This window comes from Ailuropoda melanoleuca, chromosome 1, assembly GCF_002007445.2.
Source record: "Ailuropoda melanoleuca isolate Jingjing chromosome 1, ASM200744v2, whole genome shotgun sequence".
NCBI lineage: Eukaryota > Metazoa > Chordata > Mammalia > Carnivora > Ursidae > Ailuropoda > Ailuropoda melanoleuca.
This window is the reverse complement of record NC_048218.1, coordinates 157,622,785-157,645,977: the sequence shown is the minus strand read 5'-3', so window position 1 is coordinate 157,645,977 and position 23,193 is coordinate 157,622,785. Positions and strand designations below refer to the sequence as shown.

The 23,193-nt window shown below is 35.2% G+C and overlaps 1 protein-coding gene across 32 annotated transcripts in view; it reads right to left on the bottom strand.

The window, feature by feature from the left end:
- HDAC9 (histone deacetylase 9) overlaps positions 1–23,193 on the bottom strand; it is a 974,909-nt gene that overhangs the window by 62,215 nt on the left and 889,501 nt on the right. For 31 of the 32 annotated variants that reach the window (XR_004627978.1, XM_034668867.1, XM_034668869.1 and 28 more), the window contains one exon: positions 9,279–12,375. The exons of the other annotated variant lie outside the window; for it this stretch is intronic. Coding sequence is in view for 30 of the 31 variants with exons in the window: in XM_034668867.1 (XP_034524758.1) it covers positions 12,336–12,375 (40 nt within the window). In the remaining variant the exon portion in view is untranslated. Of the gene's footprint in view, positions 1–9,278; positions 12,376–23,193 lie in introns of those variants that run through there. 32 annotated transcript variants of the gene reach the window in all.

Here is a 23,193-nt window from a genome sequence, read left to right as displayed (position 1 = left end):
TTTGAGAGACAAGAAAATGATGCCCATGTAACCCTATCCTTACTTCTAAGGTTCAGACAAGTGGAACTCACTACTATTCCATCCTCTTCACATTTGCTACCAACAGTGAGATGAAGCACATACGACTCAAAGACGGACTACCAGTACTACATTGTCACAGGTAGTTTTCGGAGCGTAGAAACAGCAAATGATTAGGAGTAATTAAATCTCTGCAGATCGCATAAGTGCTTCTAACTTCCTTTTCTCTCATGAGGTAGTCTGCAAACTCTTATCATTTTAGGTTTGTGGAAAACTTATGGCAGTAACTCTAATTACCCAGTGTGAGGAGCTCTCTTAAGCAGTGGAAGACCAGCAGTTTCAGAAACTAAAGCATCAATTTCATGCATACGAAGAATTCATGGAATATCAGAGCTAAACAGAACTGTAGAGATTAGATATCCAGTGATCTCATTTCACAGAAAGAGTCTGAGACAACTTTCAGTACTGTCAGTGTGAAGGACCAGTTAAACCGTAGCACCGCTGCCTTAAAGTTCAAGAAAAACTAGATGAAAAATTCTTTTAAATGTATAAATTATCAAAGCCAGCAAAACCTCCAAGTACCAGTAAGGAAGAAGGCACTGAAAATAAGAGTGCAGTCCCGCTGATGCTGCCATGGGCTTGAGATAGGATCATAGGGATTTACCAGTGTAAGTAACCCAAGGGCTTATGTTTTAATACCTATGCAAAGATGAACACTTGGGACTTCCTGAGGCAAAATATTGGAACTGAGAAACCCATCCCGCACACACATGCTCACAATTAGGGAGGATTGTTGAAAGAATGACCTGCTAAGTGGTAGGGTATACTAAAAAATACATTTGCCCACGGACAACAGAATGACAAGGAAGCTGTAAGTTCTTTGTGGACGCTGGGAGGGAAAAAAAATTTCTCCTGATAATTGGTAAGCTTGCACATAGATTTGAGATTTAAATTCATATTAGTTATAAGGTCAGTGAACTTACAAGCAGCAAAATGAACATCAAAATAGTCCTACATAGGGGGCGCCTGGGTGGCTCAGTGGTTAAGCATCTGCCTTCAGCTCAGGGCATGATCCCGGAGTCCTGGGATCAAGCCCCACATCGGGCTCCTCTGTTGGGAGCCTGCTTCTTCCTCTCCCAGTCCCCCTGCCTGTGTTCCCTCTCTCGTTGGCTGTCTCTCTCTGTCAAATAAATAAATAAATCTTTAAAAAACAAACAAAACAAAACAAAACAAAAAAACCCAAAATAGTCCTACATAGTAAAACCCCTGAGGAAGAAAATCCAAAACTGCTCAAGAGGAATATGTCCTCAATCCAGGTAACATGGAATTTCCACAGGTAAAAGCCCACTGAACATGAATTCACAATAAAACATTTTCAAAAGAATTAATAAACCAATTCAAACAATGCCTGAGTATTTGAGTTCATAGAGAGCTCTGATAGACACTATAAATTAAATGTGTAGAAAATAATTAAAATGTAAAACAAGAAGTCTGAACGATAAGAAAACAAGACACCAGGACAATATTCAATATTTCAGGAATATTGAAAAAAAAGTGAGCATATCTTTGAAAATGAATAATGTCATCTCCGAAAGTTAAACTTCATAGGATGGAAATGCATAAAATTAGACCTGAATGATTAGAGGAAATTTCGCAGAGGGCAGCATAAAAATACAATGTGATGGAAAATGTAAAAGGCAAGTTTATGGACAAAACGTACAGTGAGGCCTATCAATATGGGTCTAATAAGAGCTATATCTAATGAGAGAGAAGGAAATAAGATTGAGGGGGTTACTCTCAATCATAAATAACTTGGAGTATTCAGAATAGAGGAAATAATTTAATTTTCAGATTTAAGAAATACAATTCTCTTGCAGAATAAATACAGAGATCACACCTTCTTACAGAGATGATCTTAATAGATCTAGAAGGAAAAAAAGAGATTACTTACAAAGGAAAAATAATGAGACAATTGAAGACATCTTGGTAGCTAAAGTAGAGGTAAGACTACAATAAAATGATGTTATCATTGTGCTGAGAAAAATATAATTTGCAACCTAGAATTTTATACTCAGCTAACAAATTATTTATAAGAGTGAGGCCAAAAAAAAAAAAAATAAATTTCAGACAGAGAAAGTAGGAGGACATTAATCACTCCAAGTCTGAAAGAAGAAAAAAATGGGGGTGAAAGCAAAATTATTGAGCAAAACATAATGAAATCTCAATAGACTATTATTATTGCCACAAATAGAAAATATTAATAATTGCTTTATTAAGGCAATATTGTTATAAATAAAATCAAGTTTCAAAACTCATGAAATTAAATACTAGACAATAATAAGACATAAAATAAAATAAAAAAATAAGATAAAATAAAATAGTGTATATAGGAATCAATGCAATTTAAGGTTCTTTTATTCTGTAAGGAGAAAGTAGAGATGGATGATTAAGACTAAGTGACCTTAAGTCAAGTGGGCATTTTAATAATATAAGTAACCACTAAAATAATAAAAATATAACATATAATTTTCCTAAAATAACAGAATATAATGTTTAACTTTCAAAGCATTAAAGGAAAAAAATAAATTAAGGCCCTGAGAAGATAATGAATTTACCCAATATCACAAACTAGTTCATGGTAGAAATGGGTTTGGAGACCAAAAGTCTGGATTTCCAGTTCTGCATTTTCTTCTCTGGGAATACAACAACCACACTTGAGAGTAAACAAGATTTATATACTTTGATCCTTTTAATATTCTTTCTTAACGCTCTATATACCTGACTTGGCTTGATCTCAACAGAAATGACAGTGATTTTTTAACACAGTTTATAGTATGGGGCTCCGTATACTTTTCCATTCAGTTTCCATTGAGCTTAAAGGAGTAGTGACAAGAAGGGGCTATTTCATTGTATCTAGCAATCCTTTTTAATATTCACTAATTGCAAAGCAGTGTTTTCGATTTTGTGGGATTGCTGGGTCTCGATAGAGACATACATATAACCATAAAAAAAGAAGTTAGAATGCATTTAGTTAAGTATGGGCTCAATTTTAAACTGGGGAAATTCAAACTTCAAAGTGGCAGTGTAGTTTAATGGCACAGAGACCCTCTATAAATACAGTCTGTCTGATGAGAGTGGTACAGCCTATCAGGATTTGGGGTCTGATGAAAGAAATGAGAGTACCGTTTATAAGGATCACTGCTTTAAAAAGTAAAAGAGGTTGGAAATTATGTTTCATTAAAGGGCAAATGAAATAAGGCAGAAATGGTTATTGAGGAATATGATTATCTGGGACTTGATGCACAGAAATTATAATTAACTGATTTAAAAAAAAGAAATAATGACAAAAATGCAAATGTTTACAATTTTGAAAGCAATTCCTAAGGGGATTTTTAGGGTCTCTACAAATATAATCTTCTCTTTCTAATTCTCAATGTTATATACTTTAAATTGAATATTGACATTAGGGATGGTAGACATTAGGGATGAAAGGGACATTAATAAATGACCTAAATCATATCGACTCTTTTGATAGATCTTTGCCCAAATCATCCTGTGAATGTAATTATATGTGATTTAGAGAACAAATATTTCTCCTACGTATTCTGTGTCTGCCTTTATGTCATAATTTGATGGAGAAAGACAGGTCACACTTTGTTTAAAGCCTTAGTATCACACAATTCTAAACCCAAATCTATTCTTTGGTAGTATTTCTTTTGTAGCTATATACGAGGGAGTTCTCATGAAACTTTCATTTCTTTTATATAGTAATATTGCCAATTTTCTTGTTATTCTCCATGCTATTATGAGAACAAGTACTGAATACATGTGACATATTGTAGGCATTCAGTGAATGCTGGTTACATTGAATATAAACGTTTGGATAGCAGTAAAGAAGATAGGCTTTTTTTCTGGCAGTTAAGCCTCAATTTCCTTATCTATTAAATTATTCCTCCCAAGGGAGTGTTTTGAATGTTTAAATGTTTAAATGAGAGCCCAGATTAAGGGTTTAATAACTATTAACATATTTATTTTAAAAATAAACAACTAAAATAAAATAAATGTTTAGCAAAGGAGAAAAATTAAAAAGAGCACACTAAAAATACAGATTATTAAGGGAAAACCTCATTCAAAATGGACATAAAGTCTTCATATCTAATAAAATCTTCATAAATGTATAATTATTAAAAATTAATTTTATTACAGCATTAAATTGATTTACTTTATCACATCTTAAGTTTTTAAATCTTAGTCTTTTGGAATGATTATTTTTGGGGAAAAAGCAAAAAAATCTATGTGGGACTGTATAAAATTTTACAAGCTTACTATATAAGCTTTCAATAAGAAGTTAATAGTGCCTTTCTAAATATAGTAAGGACTCAACAATTTGACTTGATCTAAGGTAAATGCAATCTTTCCTTTATTATATCTCTAGCTTTTTAAATATTAAAAATGGCAATTCATTCACCTCCTTCTCTGAATCTTGTTCCCCTATTCTTATGACATTTGAAAGAGCAACTATGTCTTTTCCAAAGTACTTACTAGGATATGTGGGGAATCATCCATTTATGGTCAAATGCAAGAACCATGGTAATTGATATTGATACTACAAAGCTGAGGAGCAATTGCAATATTTGGAAGTATTTGAGTCAAATAATTCCAAAAGTGTAAGTAGTTAAAGAAATTCTTTAGTCTTCTATTTTTAACTATAAACTAGTTTTTAAAAATAATACACTCATTCTCGTTTTTTACTTATACTCCACATTTTCAATGCTCTTTTTTCACCATGGAAACGTAAAAGAAACAAAGAACCATGAAGTAATATTTGCCATTTGATAAATCTGATTAAACCAAAGGCGTTTACCATTGAAACCGACTCTACCCACCCACTCCAGCTCAAGTTTACTTTCTGTTAGACAAAATATTACCATCTTTTCCCAGAAGGAATCCCAGCCATTGTCCACTAGAAACAGCTATGTTTTAGACTGTTAAACATTGCAGGGGGTTATAAAATACAAAAGTAAGTATTGGTCTTGGAATAGATTTCAAGTTTTTGAAATATGTATTCCAAAGGCTAGATTAAAGAAAGATGTTGAAATAAGGGGGAATAAAAAGAACTGTTTTGTAACTTGTACTTACTGTACAAACCTAGCCACAATTACCAAATCCACTGAAAATGATAATTTAATAAAATCATAAGGTTAGCAGAGACTGAGCATATAGTCTATTCTGAAGGTTAGTCATAGTTTTATAGTTAAAAAATGCTTTTAGTATGCCATCTTTGCCATATCATGTATGCCATTTGGAGAGAGGACAGACTTTAGAGCTAGACAGATGTAGATAAGGATTTAAACCTATCTCTTACTATCTGTAACAATGGGTAAGTACATGAGTTAATCTTTTTCATGCTCCATGCATCTGTAAATGGGAGTAGTGATACATGTTGTAGGGGTCATGTGATGAATAGTATAATTCTGGTACGGTGCTCAGTACAGTAGAGTAACAGGCATGAGTTTGGGCTTAACCAGTGTTAGCTATTATTATTTATCCTGACCGGCACATTACATTCAAAGAGCAACTCTGTCTTAACCAACTTTTTCCTCTTTTGTTAATTCTCACATTATAAGGGGGATTTTTTTGCAAATAATCCTTTCGGTTTTTGAAAGTGGAGCAGGTTATGTCACAGTAATTTATAATTAATGTTTTATTTATTCAACAAATACTTGTCAAATATCTAGGATTCAGAGTCTAATGGTGAACACCAAGGAGGTAGACAAATAAGAACACTTTTATTTCAAACAGCTTTTATTCACACTAGGACTAGAGGAAAATCTAATTCAGTAGAAAACACAAGACAAAGGTGGATCTTTCATCCTCTTGAAGAAGAATCACAACATTAACAACATTGACAATAATTTGGAACACACCATTGAATTATCCATTCAATAATTTCAAATACAAAAAAGGAATCAGAAAGAAGGTAAACATTCCATGAGCATGTTCAACAATGGTGTTGTTATTAGGTATTAATCCTTTATTAGATAATTATTTTTCACATCTGGGAAAACATCACTGGCAGCACAATTTTAAGAAAAGAAGTTTGGCAACATGTATTTTTCTCAGCAGCTCTGGATGACAGATTTTGGTGAATGCTAGCCAAAAAAATTAAGGGCAAAACCACTGGTGCACAGAGGACAACAAACTGATCTTATTACAGAAACAGATATCAGACCACAATAGAAAAGACATTTTAATTTTACACAAAGCCAGAAACTCCAGATTATTGGCATACACATCAACAAGCCTGGTCTAAAGTGTTTAATCATGAGAGTAATAAATATTGGTTTCCTGCCTGCCCTGCCCACCTTGTTTAAAAATATCAGGATATTTGCTTTCAAATGACACAAACTGATGAGGCTATAATCTACAAAATTAACATTCACTTGTAACAGAATTCTCCTTATGCCTAGCAATCACCGAAAGGGCAATTTCATATAACCCAGCTGTTGTGGAGAGAGACACTGACATTGCTCATGCAGAAAAAGTTTGAGAATCCTAAAATTTAGAAAAAGCATATGTAGATTTTTATCTAAAAACAATTTTTTCATCCCCAGAAAGTGGGATTCCTCCTCAGATCTCAGAATTCCTAAGTTGTTTTATTACTTCATTTCTACTCAATTTTAAGTTAATAAAAGCAATAGCCTGAAATTGCTGCAAGATATCAAGTGTCATAAAATGCCAACTCTAAGAAAGGGCACTGAAATGAAGCCTAAAGGACATGACTACATCGTCCCACAAAACATTTGACCCTCCTTATTTTATTTGATGTTGCAACATTTGCCTCTAATGTGCCTAAGGCCCAAACAGAAAAATAAAAGAACTCCAATTTTCTTTGAATAGTCTGGAAATAATATCTTATTTCCAAGTTATATTGATTTAAAATTACTCTTCTGCCATCTTTTTCTTCAGGTTAGAGTTTATGCTTCTGAGTTAGACTCACAAAGGCATCATCCAAAGGGGAAGAAAAGTATACGTACAATCTTCCTTATGTGATAACTAGTATAACACAAGTAGGCAGGACCAAGAATGGTGGAAAACTATATTTGAGACCAAAAGAAAAATTCTGTACTAATAAAACAAAGTACCAGGTCCAAAACTGTAGGCCAAAAGGCAATAACTGGATCTATCTTTTAAAATAAGAATCGTAAAAAACGTCAAGTGGTTCTTGGAAAAGGAAGAGATCAAAAGGAAGATAAAGAGTATCTACTAGAGTTTATATAAATTGGCATGAATCGAAGCATACCTAGTAGTGTTCAGAAAATAAGTTGCCAAGGTTGTTTCTACTTAGGAAATATAGAGTTTTAAGAAACTACCCTGATAGTTTAGATATGGCAATTTGGTATTGGCAGTTGGACAAGGGAAGGAGAGAAAGGTGGAAAGGAAGTTATTGGTTGGAAAGACTGGCACTGTATGGTGAATTCACCACATATTTGCTAAAAGTTCCAGTTTGAGAATTAAGATGGTTTGAGAAATTGTTACACCCCTATTACTCTATCATTGAGATCAAGTCCAAAACGCCCCAGATCAACAGTCTAAGTATCAATTGTCAGACCCACCTATTTCCAGCATATTATGACTGACTCAGTTGTTGGATAAACCATTATATAAAACCAGCCATGTATTTCACAAAAAAATAGACTGCAGCTGATTTGGAGAAATCAAGTTCTAGAGTCCTGTATGAGTATACCATGTTCAGTCTAAAAAATTTATACTCTGGTCCACATGACAAGCATGTTTTGTTTCATGAAGCATTTGATGGAGTAAAAGCAAGGAGGCAAGGGGTATGATTTTCAACGTAAATATGACCGGGAAAAGAAGCCACACATAGGCACTTACATATTTTAGTGATGGTGTTGATTCAGGTAATGTAATACTCAGAATACTTCATTCAAAAGGCAGTAAATAGTATAAAATACTGCTGGAGACCAAAACATAACTGTGTCCTCTGGGAACACAGAGATATTTGATGAGGATCATGACCATGTTGATGATCAGTTTTGAACACAACAATAAAACGTCTCCATTTCTTAGCTTAGATCATCTGGTTTTCATTTCTTTTGGAGGTGAAAATGCCCTCTTTATGGAATAGTTGAACAGGTGTTGTTTCCTACTTCTTTTTTTTTTTTCTTTATTATTTTCTCAGCAAGTCAAGTGATTTCATTCCTGAAGCAGGAAAAGAATGTTAAGATACATGCTGCTAGAAATGACAATGTCAAATTCTGACAGAGTGATTATTTCAAGCTCAGAATGAATTGCTTTTAAGACAGAAACCTTTGGTTTGTTTGTTTTGTGGCTATCAGACATTTAATACCTTCACTGAGATAAACTGAGTGTAAGCTTTCAAAAGAAAAATACTAAGAAATATTCAAATAAACCATCTTAAACATAGATGCTGGCATAAAAAATAAGTATAAAAGTGCTTATTGAAGAGAAATCTTCTCCCAGGAGACCTTCTACATGGTCATTCTATTTTACTTCCATATGGAGTCTGTGAGGAAACCCAGTAAATCCACAAAGCTTTATGAATGACCTTTGGAAATAAAACAGTACTAAACCATTTGGAGAGACCCGCCCTATAGTTTCTGAAATTGCGCTTTCAAATCCACCATGTTTTTGTTTTTGTTTAAGGTTTTAAGTAATCTCTTCATCCAATTGGGGCATGAATTTATAATTCCAAGATCAAGGGTTGCACACTCTACTATCTGAGCCAGCCAGATACCTCTGCTATCCTTAGTGAGAGGTATGTGAAAGTTTTGCAGAGGGTTATAGTGAAAACTGAAGGCAAGATTTCAATTCTTGTGATTGGTAATAGAAATGTGATTTGTAATAGTTTTTCATAAGTATCTCTGTTTTCTCCAAAAGTGGATTTCTATCTCTAATATCGATGTTGTAAATTTGTTAAAAATGTTCTAGGGGCGCCTGGGTAGCGCAGTCATTAAGCGTCTGCCTTCGGCTCAGGCCGTGATCCCGGCGTTCCGGGATCGAATCCCACATCGGGCTCCTCTGCTGGGAGCCTGCTTCTTCCTCTCCCACTCCCCTGCTCTGTTCCCTCTCTCGCTGGCTGTCTGTCACATAAATAAATAAAATCTTGGGGCGCCTGGGTGGCACAGCCGTTGAGCGTCTGCCTTCGGCTCAGGGCGTGATCCCAGCGTTATGGGATCGAGCCCCACATCAGGCTCCTCCGCTATGAGCCTGCTTCTTCCTCTCCCACTCCCCCTGCTTGTGTTCCCTCTCTCGCTGGCTGTCTCTATCTCTATCGAATAAATAAATAAATAAATCTTTAAAAAAAAAATGTTCTAAAATACCTAATCTCAAAATGTTCTCCCTATTTACTAAGCAATAATTAAATAGCCTCAATTACCATTTGAAGTCCATTTTACTTATTATCCTAATAAAATTGTGTTTTTCAATTTTATATGTAACCCTGGATTGTACTATATAATTGAGAAAATTAATTTTCTTTTTGTACTTATTATCAAAACTTATTAAAGCCCTAGGATTGTTTACTAATTGATTTAAAAAAAGTCATCATTTTTATTCATCATGTTATGAGCATGAGATTGTGAGAAAGCTTATGTATTTAACCTTCAAAGTATGGATCCGAAAGATATATTATTGATAGTGTTTAGAGAGGAGTTCTAATAACCTCTTACTAATATGAGCAATAAAAATTAAATGTATAAGTGAAGAAAACTATTACGAAGTGAAACCACCCTCTTAAAAAGTGCTGGTCTATTTCAAAAGAAGCGTTGATATTCTCCAAAAGCCTCCATTCTGTCCCTGAGGGCTATATACTACAGCTTGTAATGGTATAATCAAAAAGCACTGGCATTCTGTTCTTACAACTACATTCAGCTGTGATTAATCCTCTCCATAGTTTATCTGCCTCTCCGTGCATCCTAAAAACCCTAACTGCAACCAATTGGGTACAGTATCACATGGGAGGATGTATGATTAACTCATTATTTGTGTCATGTTTTAAATCTAAATGATGATGGCAATTTGACTAGTGATTTGACTTTATCAGTTTGATGGCTGTGTATAGTAAGTATATGGCAAAATTATTATAGGAAACTTCAGTAAATTAGTATGCTTGCACTATACTGTTTCATTTTCTTATTCAACATCTAAAAAATATCTGGGAGGACTGAAAGTAATAACAGAGATCTGTTACTATGAAGTTGATTTTAAAAAGTCACAATTACATTTCCAATTAAAATACGATATAACTTTCTTTGTTAACGGGTGTGTGTGTGTGTTTTTCCCCCTTTGGCTCCACTATTTGGTTTTCTGTAAGTAAATCTCCTCAAGCAATTATAGAAAATAGCAAGAGCTAGCAAATATGATTGGCATGAATTTCTCTGAAAATATTAATTTTTTGCAAAAATTCATTACTATTGTGAATCTAGATTGACCTTTACGCAATAAAACTAATTTTTACCTAATACTAAGTTACATTCCATTTCAGACTTCCTATTTCAAAGGGTGTCTCAAATTTCTAAGATGTTAAACCAAGTATTGAGCCATTTTTGTATATGTAATAAAAGTCTTTAAAATTAAAATGGTAATCCTAAAAAAACCAAATGCATGAAAAATATGGTCTGACTGTATAACAAAAGGGAGTTATAGAATTCTACTTGAGTGAGATCTTTCATCTTTGATTTACAGGTTAGAGTCCTCTTTAACTAAAACCATATTGTTCTGTATCTTTCATATCATGGCCTTCCCTAAAACCTTGTTTTAATTAAGGTTTCTTTCAGATTTCTGAATAAAAGCATGACAGTCTTCACTTATGGCTTTAATATATCCTTTGAGTTAGGAAAATATATGAAAAGAAACATCAACTCTTTCAAAAGCATTGTCAGATATTAACTACTGCGAGGTATTCTATATCAGTGTCTTCAGGTGTTTGAGTCATACATTGAAATAAAATTTTGGGAGGTAGGGGCATAACCTGCTATATTTAGTAAATTGCTTTTAATCTCAGAAATAAATGTCCTTTATTTTTAGCCTCTGACATTAAGGCAACATGTGTAAAGGTTAAATTTGTGTCTGTGTGTGTGTGTGCTTTCCACAGGAAGGCACAACTTCAAGGTTAACGCAATTCAAGGTGACTTCAAATAGGCAATGCCTTCATTAACACATTTTGAAGATCTAGAAAATTCAGTGATACCGCTTCACTTCAATGGTGTCACAGCTAAAAGAACACATCACGCCAAGCAACTGTGTTAACCTGAAAAGTTAAAAAAATAAATAAATGGAATACTCAAAGCTCCTGAGTATTGGGGAGATTGTGGGTAATCTTTAGCTTTTCTATAAGGAAGGAAGGATGAAAGGTAAGAAGAAAGGATGTGATGGAAGAAAGAAGATGAAAAGTTCTAGTTCTTGATAGACTTGGAAAAAATTAAGACCATCCTCTGTGGAACATATGCTTGAAACTACTATCATCAGAGCAAGGGATGTATGAGGGGGATGGGAGACCTCATCCTCAAATACAATTGCAAATCTCCCATGTGTGAGAATACACAGAGGGATGTTAGGGAAATAGTTATTTTTCTCAAAAAATGTGACATAAAATATTGCACCATTACATAGGTATGTGAGGTTCCTTTGGCATTTGGACTTTGAGATACAGCGTGGTTTATTCTATTGAAAAAAGCCTCACCCCAGTTACTCCATCTTGAACTCTTACTAGCAACAGTTGAACCATGTGTTAAAACAAGGGCAAAAAACAAACAAAACAAAACCACCCCTTGCAATATGTCAGGAACTGCTCTCCGTTCATAGCTGAAAGCAAATCCTGTAAACAATTTAAGACTGACAAAAATTACCCAATAAGAAACTGATCAGAATGTCAGGAATGAGTATTTCTCAGGTTTTGCCCAAAATTTCACTGGCTGTCGTAGCATCCATAATAATTAATAGTATCTAATGCTGTACTGGATGTTAGTAGCTCATACTTTGGGCCTGGGAGTGGGTCACCCAGCATATTAAAAGTATGCTGGAAGCAGTTTCTTCCAAACGTGGTTTACTGTAACTTTAGAATCACAGCGGTTACGTTTTAGGAATCTTTAATGCCCTTTCAAGTCCATCCAAAGAACAAGTGAAGCTGCTGTTCAGAATTTTGTGCCCAGTGTTTATGTTACATCGAATCTGTGCCACCCAGGCAGCAGACAAGACATGTCTGAGGGTGCTGGGTGGGGGGATACACAATGATGTCACACACAGGAAATATGGGGGTGGGGGGGCTTGGCACTTCACAAGGCTGGCTCCTCTTCCATAGGCTCACCAGCAGTTCTGTAAAAATAAACAGGCAATCAGAATACGGCATAAGAGTACACAATGACATTGTAGATTTTCATGCATAATCAAAGCTGATTTTTCAGCTCTCTCTGATGTTTATTTGTGTTATTCAGTTATCCATAAATAGAGTTTCTTTCCTAGGAAGTATAAACAAATGTCAAGTGGAAAAACATTTTAGATCCAAGCAATCATTGGAAATGTTCCTGTTTATATTAAAACATGTCAAAATATTTTATGATTCTAGATTCTGAAATGTACATGTTTTGTGTCTAGTACAGTCCAATAATTTATTGAAAAAATTAACTACATTATTTTATTTTAGGAGCAATCACAAAGATTTCCTATGGAACCAGTTTGCTAATGAGAGCAAAGGACCCAGCTCACTTCTGGAGGAGACTCACCAGGGCTCTAGTTTTTGCTTCTGTTCTTTCATAACTGGATTGGCTGCCTGCCGGAGGCATTTCAAATCAAATTCTGAATTTGATTAGCAAATCGCTGCTACAGACCCAACGTTTTTACAAGAAATGCTCTATGGTAGTGTGTAAATAGTTTTTATTCGACATCATCTGTGGGGTGTTCTGCTCAGGCAAAACCAAAACTAATTGCTTGAAAATTTATACTTGATATTTAAACTTAATTTAGTAACACTCTGAGGGTGTTTTAAGGCAAACTTTTAGAATGATTTTTAATTTAGTCAAAGGGACAGAGTGTAGCAGAAATCCAAATACATGAAGTAGTTGGATTGTTGAGGGAAAACGCTGTGGGAAAAAAACTGGGATTTGAGATGCCAAGCGAATTGAGTTTGAATCTGAGCTCTAGGATTTGCTAATGTTGCAATTGCTAATGTTGTAACTATACTTCTGTGAAGTGGGGGCTTCAGGTTCAAACTGTGGGAAAAAAAAATGTTCCTAACAGAATTAGTGAAGGTTTAAAAAAAAATAGGAGATGAAATTGACTTGTAAATAATAAACACTATGAGACATTACTTATTTAATATTTTGGATTTGTCTCTTTGTCATCTAACATACATACAATTGTGTGAATGGCAGAAAGATACAGAGTTATGCCTATGCTACCACAGGAAACTAAGGAAACACAATATTTGGATGATGGTTCTCTTTGGGTGGTGGAATAATAGATAGGTGGTTTTCATTTTCTTTTTTCATATAGTTTATACTTGCCAGTATTCTATAATGAGTTACTTTCATATTAAAACGCAGCTGTTTATGAAGACTATTAAGCTATGTTTGTTTATAGATTTATAAGGAAAAAAAGCCAAGATTTCTATGCATCTATAAGTAGTTGCCATTTTAACTTATTGTTTTTATAATAAATTTAAAATATTGAAATAAAGTTTTTATCAATGAGATGGTAATAAAAAGGATTTTAATGCACCCTCTAAAGAATGAGAAATATCAGTTATTCATTATTTAACATTACCCAAAAGGGAGTTCCAAATGAGTCTATGTAGAGTACCAAAAAAAAAAAAAAAAATCACTTCTTAGGAAGTTATAGCCTGACCAAGAGTATACTGCAAGAGTATAAGGAGGCTGTGAGAAAGTGTTTAGAGTTGCTATATAGGATAAAAGCTACTTAAATGACTCATACTCTATTAAAATATTTCCAAACTAAAATGATCCATTCTGAGAAGAAAATTCTTAAAGAAAACATTTAAGTAGCTAATTTATATGTAACATGCAAACTTATTTACATCCAAGAAGATGTGGATAATACAGGTGTAGAATCCTCAAACTAGGTACTCTATTGGAGACTGAGTTTTCCTAATTTTTTCCCGCTTTGAGATCCAACTGACATTCAACATTATATAAATTTAAGGTGTACAATGTGATGACTTGATACACATATATATTGGAAAATGTTTACTACAAAAACACATCTTTCTCCTAAGTACCATTTTGTTGTTGTTGTTATGGTAAGAACCTTCAAGATTTAATCTCACAGCAACTTTCATGCATACAATACAGTATTTTTAACTATAGTCACCTTGCCTTATGTTAGATCCCTGGAATTTATTCATCTTATAACTGAAAGTTTGTATCCTTTGACCAACATTGCCCTATTTTCCCCACTCCCAGCTCCTGGTAACTATCAGTCTATTCTGTTTCTGTAAGTTCAACATAGGCCTTTTGCAGTTTTATTGAGAAATAATTGACAAATATCATTGTATAAGTTTAAGGTGGTTTGATTTACATATATTGTGAAATGACTATCATAATAGATTTAGTTAACATCCAACACCTTATATACAAACCGAGGTCAATGTTTTTAGATTTCACATATAAGTGAGATCATACAGGTAAATATTTGTCTTTCTCTGTCTGCCTTATGTCACTTAGCGTAATGCCCTCAGGTTCACCCACGCTGGATCTTCTTTTATGGCTGAATAATATTCTACTGTAAGTTTATACCACATTTTCTTCATCCATTCATCCATCAGTGGAGACAGGTGTTTAGGTTGTTTCCTTGTCTTGGCTATAGTGAGTAACGCAATGAACATGAGAGTGCAGATAACTCTTCAAGATAGTGATTTTATTTCCTTTGGATATATACCCAGAAGGCAGACTACTGTATCACACTGGAGTTTTACTTTTAATTTCTTGAGGAACCTCCATCACTAACATTTGTTATCTCTTGTCTTTTTTATGCTAGCCATTTTAACTAATGTAAAGTGGTGTCTCATTGTGGTTTTAATTTGCATTTCCCTACTAATTAGGGAGATTGAACATGTTTTCACATACCTGTTGGCCATCTGTATGTCTTCTTTAGAAAGATATCTGTTCTGGTCCTTTGTCCATTTTTTAATCAAATTATTATTTTTTGCTATTGAATTGTATGAGTTCCATATATATTTTGAATATCAACCCCTTAGATACATATCATGGTTTACAAATATATCATATATTACATACATACATGGTTTGCAAATATTTTCTATTTCATAGGTTGTCTTTTCATTTTGTTGATTATTTCTTTTGGTGTACAGAAGTTCTTAGGTTGATGTAGTTACACATTTATTTTTGCTTTTGCTGCTTTGTCTTCTTTATGTCATGTCCAAAAAATGGCAAAAGACCAAAATCAAGAGCTTTCCCCCTGTGTTTTCCTCTAAACTATAACTTTGTTTATAGTTTCAGGTCTTAGAGGTAAGTGTTCATCCCATTTTGAGTTAATTTTTGTGAGTGGTGTAAGATACAGTCCAACTTCATTCTTTGCATGTGAATATCCAGTTTTCTCAGTAACATTTATTAAAGAGATTATTGTTTCCCCACTGAAAATCCTTGCCTCCCTTGGTAGGTATTAGTTGATGATATATGTGAGGGTTTATTTCTGGGCTGTCAGTTCTGTTTCGTTGGTCTATGTGTCTGCTTTTATGACAGTGCCATACTGTTTTGATTACTGTAGCTTTATAATACAGTTTTAACTCAGGATGTGGGATGCCATTGTTCTTTTTCAAGATTGCTTTAGCTGTTCAGGGTCTTTTAAAATTCCATGTGAATTTTAGGATTTTTTAAAACTTATTTTTGTGGAATATGCCATTGGAATTCTGATAGGAATTGCAATGACTCTATAGATGACTTTGGGTAGTATGGACACTTCACCATCATTAAATCTTCTCTGTGTCTTTTTCAATTTCTTTCATTAGGGTCTTCCTTTTGGTATATAGATCTTATTTTGTATTCTGAAACTTTAGTGAATTGGCTTATTAGTTTTAACAGTTTTTTTGGTGGAGTCTCTAGGATTGTCATTAGCAAACTGAGAAAATTTTACTTCTTCCTTTCTTGTTTGGATGCCTTTTCTTTCTTTTTCTCACCTAAGAGCTCTGGGTAGGACTTCTAGTACTGTGCTGAATAGGAGTAGTGACAGCAGGTAACCTTGTCTTGTTTCTGATCTTAGAGGGACAGTATTCAACTTTTTACTGTTGAGTATGATGTTAACTTTGGGCACGTCATATATGGCCTTTATTACATTGAGGTATGTTCCTTCTATACCTAATTTCTTAAGAGTTTTTATTATGAAAGATGTTAAATGTTGTCAGTTGCTTTTTCAGACGTTATTGAGAGGATCATGTGCTTTTTAGCTTTCATTCTAGTAATGTGGTGTATCGCAGGGATTGATTTGTACACATTGAACCATCCCAGGGATAAATCCCACTTGATGATGTTGAATTATTCTTTATTTTTTTTTAAGATTTTATTTATTTATTCGACAGAGATAGAGACAGCCAGTGAGAGAGGGAACACAAGTAGGGGGAGCGGGAGAGGAAGAAGCAGGCTCATAGCAGAGGAGCCTGATGTGGGGCTTGATCCCACAACGCCAGGATCACGCCCTGAGCCGAAGGCAGACGCTTAACCTCTGTGCCACCCAGGCGCCCCTGAATTATTCTTTAAATTGTAGTTGAAAGTACTTAATATTTTGTTGAGGATTTTTGCACCAATGCTCATTAGGGGTTTTGGCTTGTGATTTTCTTTTCTTGTAGAATCCTTGTAGTATCTGACTGTGGCAATGAGGTAATGTGGGTTACATTAAAATAAGTTTGAGAGTGTTCCCTCCTCTTCAATATTTTGGGCATGTTTGAGAAGAGCTGCTATTCTTTAAATGTTTAGAATAATTCACCAGTGAAACTATCTGGGACTGAATTTTCTTTGTTGAGAGGTTTTTGATTACAGATCCAATCTACTTACTCATTATTGGTCTGTTCAGAACAGATTTTCTATTTCTTCATGATTCAGTCTTGGAATGTTGTATATTTCTAGGAATTTATCAATTTCTTGTAGGTTATCCAATTTGTTGGCATATAACTCTTCATAGGAGTCTTATGACACTTGTATTTGTATGGTATTAGTTGTAATGTACCCTCTTTCATTCATAATTTCATTATTTGAGTCCTCTTTCTTTCTTGGTAAGTCTAGCTAAAGGTTTGCCAATTTTTTATTTAAAAAAAAACCCTCAATTTTGTTGATCTTTTCTGTTGTTTTCCTATTCTTTATTTCATTTATTTCTGTTGATTATTTCTGATTTTTGTCATCCCTTTTTTTCTGCTAATTTTGGTCTTAGTTTGATCTTTTCCTAGAAGTTCTTTAAGGTATAATGTTAGGTTGTTTATTTATTATTTATTGCTATAAATTTGCCTCTTAACACTGTTTTTGCTTTATCCCATAAGTTTGTTATATTGTGTTTCCATTTTTGTTTGTTTCAAGATATTTGTTTCAAGATTTTTTTTTCTTTTGATTCCGTCCTTGATCCATTAGTTGTTCAAGAGTGTGTTAATTTACACATTTTTGTGGATTTTCTAGTTTTCCTCCTGTTGTTGGTTCTGAATTTCATACCATTGTGGTCAGAAAAGTTACTTGGTATATTTTCAGTTTTTTAAAATTTGCTAAGCCTTGTTTCATGACATAATGTGTTTTGTCCTGGAGAATGTTCCAAGTGCATTTGAGCAAAATGTATATTCTCCTGCTGTTGAATGAAATGTTCTGTATATGTTTGTTAGATCCATTTGTTCTAAAGTATAGATCAAGTTTGATGTTTTACTGATTTTCTGTCTGGAAGATGTATCCATTATAGAAAGTGGGGTACTGAAATCTCCTACTATTATTGTATTGTTGTGTATTACTCCCTTCAGATCTATTAGTATTTGCTAAATATATTTAGGTGTTATGATGTTGGATGTATATGTAATTATACTTGTTTTATTCTCTTGATAAGCTGATCTCTTTATCACTATATAATGACCTTGTTACAGTTTTAGACTCAAAGTCTAATTTTTCTGATATAACTATTTCTGCTCTATTTTGGTTTCCGTCCTTTCACTTTGAGCCTCTGTGTGTCCAGCATATAGATGGGCAGCATATAGATGGGTCTTGTTTGTTTAAAGCCATTTAGCCACTCTAAGTCTTTTTCATGTTATTCATTATCATCCTTTCTTTTCAGCTTACAGAACTCCTTTCAGCATTTCGTGTAAGGCAGGTGTTGTGGTGATGAACTAACTCAGCTTCTGTTTGGTTGGAAAATTTTTATCTCACCTTCATTTCTGAAGGACAACTTTGCTAAGTAAACTATTCTGGTTGGCAGGTTTTTAATTTCAGCATTTTGAATATATCATTGTACTCTCTCCTCGCTTGCAAGATTTTTGTGTAGAAATCTACTGATGATCTTATGAGAGTTCCTTGGTATGAGATATATTTTTTTCCTCTCGATACTTTTAAATTTCTCTCTTTGTCTTTGATTTATACAGTTTTATTATTATTTTATTAAGATCAGTTTGGATTGGAATTTTGAGCTGACCTATTAGCTTCATAAACTTGATATCTAAATCTTTCCTCAGGTTTGGGAAGTTCAGCCACTATTACTTTAAATAAATTTTCTATCACCTTCTCCTCCTGGGACTCCAATAATTCACAGATTGTCTTAATGATGTCACATAAATCCCTTAAGATTTCTTCATTCCTTTTAATTCATTTTTTACTTTTTACTCCTCTGACTGAATAATTTCAAATTATCTGTCTTTGACTTCATGGATTCTTTTTTCTGCTTGATTCAGTCTGATGTTGAGCTCTGTACTGAATTCTTTAGTTCAGTTATTGTATTCTTCAGCTCCAAACTTTCTGTTTGGCTTTCTGTTTGACTGTTTTCTGTCTCTTTGTTGAATTTCTCATTTTGTTCTTTTATCGTTTTTCTGATTTTTGTTGAATTGTTTGTGTTCCCTTGTAACTGTCTGAATACCTTTAAAACAATTATTTCTAATTCTTTTTCAGGCAATTCATGTATCTCCATTTCCTTGGGTCAGTTACTAGAAGTTTACTCCGTTCCTTTGGTGGTGTCAGGTTTCCCCGATTCTTCGTGATTCTTGTGGCTCTATGTCTGGGGCAGGAGGGCATGATATTTGGATGGCTCAGGCATCTCAGGTCCACAACACTGACAGCTATGTAGTCTTTGGTGAGCACTATTATGGCAGGGCAGGTGGGGAGATGCTGGAGTGACTGCAAGGGATTTTGGAGTCCTATCTTCTTCAAGTACAGCACCTAGAGACCAGGACATGCCACTGTGGTGGCTGGAGCTGGTGGTGCACACACTTGGCTGCAAGGGCACTGGGTCTTGGCATATACTCCTGTGACTGCAAGCCTTCCCAGGGGCATACAGCTGTGGAAGCCAGTGTTGGAACTCAGGCTGCTGGGGTGCAGGTACATAGCTGAAGGGATTAGATGCAGTTCAGCCCAGTGGTGCAGGCTAGTAACAGGAGTCGGGGCTAGATGTGGGCCTTGATTTTTGGAGTATGCTCCTGTGGCTGAAGGGCCTCACCACACATATGGGCAAAGCGTTGAGGCTAGTGATGTGAGTTGGCCAGGGGTGTACAGGTGCATAGTTGGAGGGACTAGCTGCACGTGGGCTCAGCAGATCAGGCCAGTGACAGAAGACAGGGCTGAATCCTGTCCCGTGGCAGTTGTGGGGGCCTTGACTGTCAGCATGGACTCCCATGGATGCAGAGTCTTGCCATGTGTGCGTACATGGCAGTGGAGGCTGGTGATGGGAATCAGGCCAGCATGTGCAGGTGCATAGCAGGAAGGCCTAGCCCTGAGTGTATGCATGGTGGTGGGTCAGTGGCAGAGTCAAGGTTGGCATCTTGCACTGATGTAGCAGCCACAGAAGCTGGAGCTGGCTGCTGGTATAAATCCCAGGCTGCAGAGGCATGGGTGGCAGAGGGAGGAAATGGGGAAAGACTTGGGCAACTGGTGAGCATGATGAAAACTTGTGGGGTAAAATCCTCAGTGGAAAAATCTGCAGGGGTTCTGAAGCAGCTGTTTTGGACATTGGTTTCTTCATCAGTGAAAGCTGTTGGGGTCCTTGCAGAGCATATCACTGGAAACCATGATCACTCCCATTGTATATCTGATACTGGTAGCCTCCACCCTTCTTCTTTGTTCCTAGCCATCTCTATATATCTGAGCTTTGCCAGTTTTTTGGGTGGGGTGAAACCGAAGTGGGTTTTTTCCTTCATTGTCCCAAAAGGCTGGGGATGCTGGTCAGTCACCCTGCTCTTCCTTTCCCAGCAAGGGGAACTCTTTCTAGCTCAAGCCCTCTTGGTGCTGAGTAGTCTCAGCTTGGAGTATGGGATGACTCAGGCAAAATGAAGCTGTTCTTCCTTCCCTTTTTGGACAGTTATTCTGTTGTTTTGTTCCACTCTGTTGCTAAAGTTTCTTGAGTTGACTGCTGAGCTCTCCCAGAGCTGTTTTTGTTCATGGATAGATGTCCAGTTATTGATCTCTGTTGGGGTACTAAAGCTCAGGTCTCCGCTCTCCCATCTTAGTGACATCACTCGCCCGACCTGCATGTTCCTATTTCTAACCCAAAGTAACAGAAAGATTATCTTTTCCCCCACACCCAGGACTCAGCTGTGGCTGGAATTTCAGAGACAACAGTGTGTAAAGAAAATGTCCCAGGGGTTGTAATACATATCTATCCTTGGTGGAGGATCTGTGCATTATTCAGATGTATATATGTCCAGCCCGGGCTCGGAGGACATGAGCAGGGTATCTACTGTGCAACCCATACTTACTGGCCAAAATGGATCCTTTTCTGTTGAAACATGAGGACTTTCAAGTACAATATAAAACTTCCCATCAGATGCTTCTCTTCCCTTTTCTCCCTTCAATATCATTTCATACTAACCACTTTTTAAAAAATAGTCTACTTACTGATCTCCACCTTCTACTGAATGAAATACACATCCACATAACTGACCAATTCTCTCGCTGTCTTACTGCATAGAAATATTGTTAGTAGCAGAGCAAGTTGGAGAATTTCTGGATTTCAGGGTAGATGCTCTGTGTTTAAGTCCCAGCTCTGCCACTTTCTAAAATTTAACTTTGAGCAAGTCAGCACTTCTAGATTCTCAATTTTCTCTTTAAAATTGAAATAGTTCCTGACCTGCCCTCAGGCTTAACTGAATGAGGTAATTTAAGAGACCATGCTTTATATACTGTAAAGTGTTGAACAACTATAGAAGAATTGTTTTATTTATACCTGCCACTGTGATGATTTACAGTGTCATAGCTTTCAGTGGAGGTGGTACTATCTTTACTCACTTCCTATTCCTAGGTAACTGTTTTTATATGTTTATAAAAGATCATTTTTTAAAGAAACCATCTTCATGAAACACTTAGAAAGTCAACAGGTGAGGAATGACCTTTTAATGGATGTTTTGGTAAAAGACTGAGAAGCAATGCTCTGGAGATGTGGGAGCTTCCCACTTCCATCATCTATGTACACACACCAAGTTTACCTTGTTTAATAAAAACACAGCTGTGGAAAGAGATGGGGAAAGGGAAGAGATGCAATTTTTACATTTTTGAATTTAACTTCATTTGTAATTAGGTAAGATGGAGACACAGTAAGGTCAGGAATACATATAAAATAAAACCTCCAAAGATAAATTTTAGTTCAATAGTTTAGCTAATTGAAAGACATAAACTTCTATTACTGTAAGCCAATTTTAGAGTGAACACTGATCATTCTCTCAATAAAGGGCAAAAATTTAAGAAAAGGATCTATTCAGTCCAGCAATCACAGGTTAAGGAAACTTACAAAAATATAAAGCAGAAAGTAAAGAATTTAACTTGAGAAAATATATAGCATAAAATTAAATTCTTGTGTTTTCCTTAAATTCTTGTACATTTCCTTAAACATATTTCATTTCTTATGATTTTTGAAACAGTATTTCTTTATTTATATTAATCATGTTATTTAGTAAGACATATTTGCTCTTGTTTATTGATTTAATTTAATCTCTTTAATATCTTACTTTCTCTTCCTCTTCCAAGGCAAGCAATCTAATGCTATGTACATTATGTTGTTGGTAAGGTGTTCTTCAGAGCTTTAAATTATTGTTTTGTGGGAATATATTTTTATTTTATGTAAATTTTATTTATATATAAATATATATACATATATGTATATATACATATATGTATATATACATACACCTATTGCTTAATTTTCTCACTCAGTATTGTATTTATTAAATCTATCAATGCAGTTATGTTTATCCAGTCTATAGCTGCTAAGAAGTACATGGCATCTCCATGGTATACATCTGCCACATTTTAACTACTCATTCTCTCAACAATGGACCCCAGGTTTGACTCCCTCTGTCTACCCAACATGAATAAACTTCCTAGTACATGTACTTTAGTGATCCTGGGTGAGAAAGTCTTCAGTATATACCACAGGAGCAGGATTTCCAGGTCGTATGTTTCGTGTGTAGTAAATGGTACTAAATTGCTTTCCAGAATGGCTGTCATACTTTACCTTCCCATAGCCTCCAAAGTTCCACATCTCTACCTGTTCTGACCTTCCCCATGTTCCTGAATTTTTCACTGACTCAAACAATAATAGACTGTCTGTTATACACCCTTGCTCTGTTCTAGGTATTAGAAATATAGAGGAGACATAAAAAAATATAACAGGGGTATCTTGATCTACTTTTGGGATTGACGGTCAGTGAACATTCTCCAAGAAGAGGAAGTGATATTTGATCTGAGATCTAAAGGATAAATGGAAGACAATAGAGAGGCCAGCATAGGCTCAGTGGGAGGAAAAGGAAGATAAGTATTCCAAATGGGGTGGGGGTAATGTGCCAAGAGGCATGATGTGAACATGAGTATGGGTCTTTGGAAAAAATGTAAAAACCACCATAAGATACTATTACATACCCACTAGAAAGGCTAAAATTTTGAAGGCTGATTTTACAAAGTGTAGGTGAGGATATGAAGCAACTGGAATAGTTATTCATTGCTG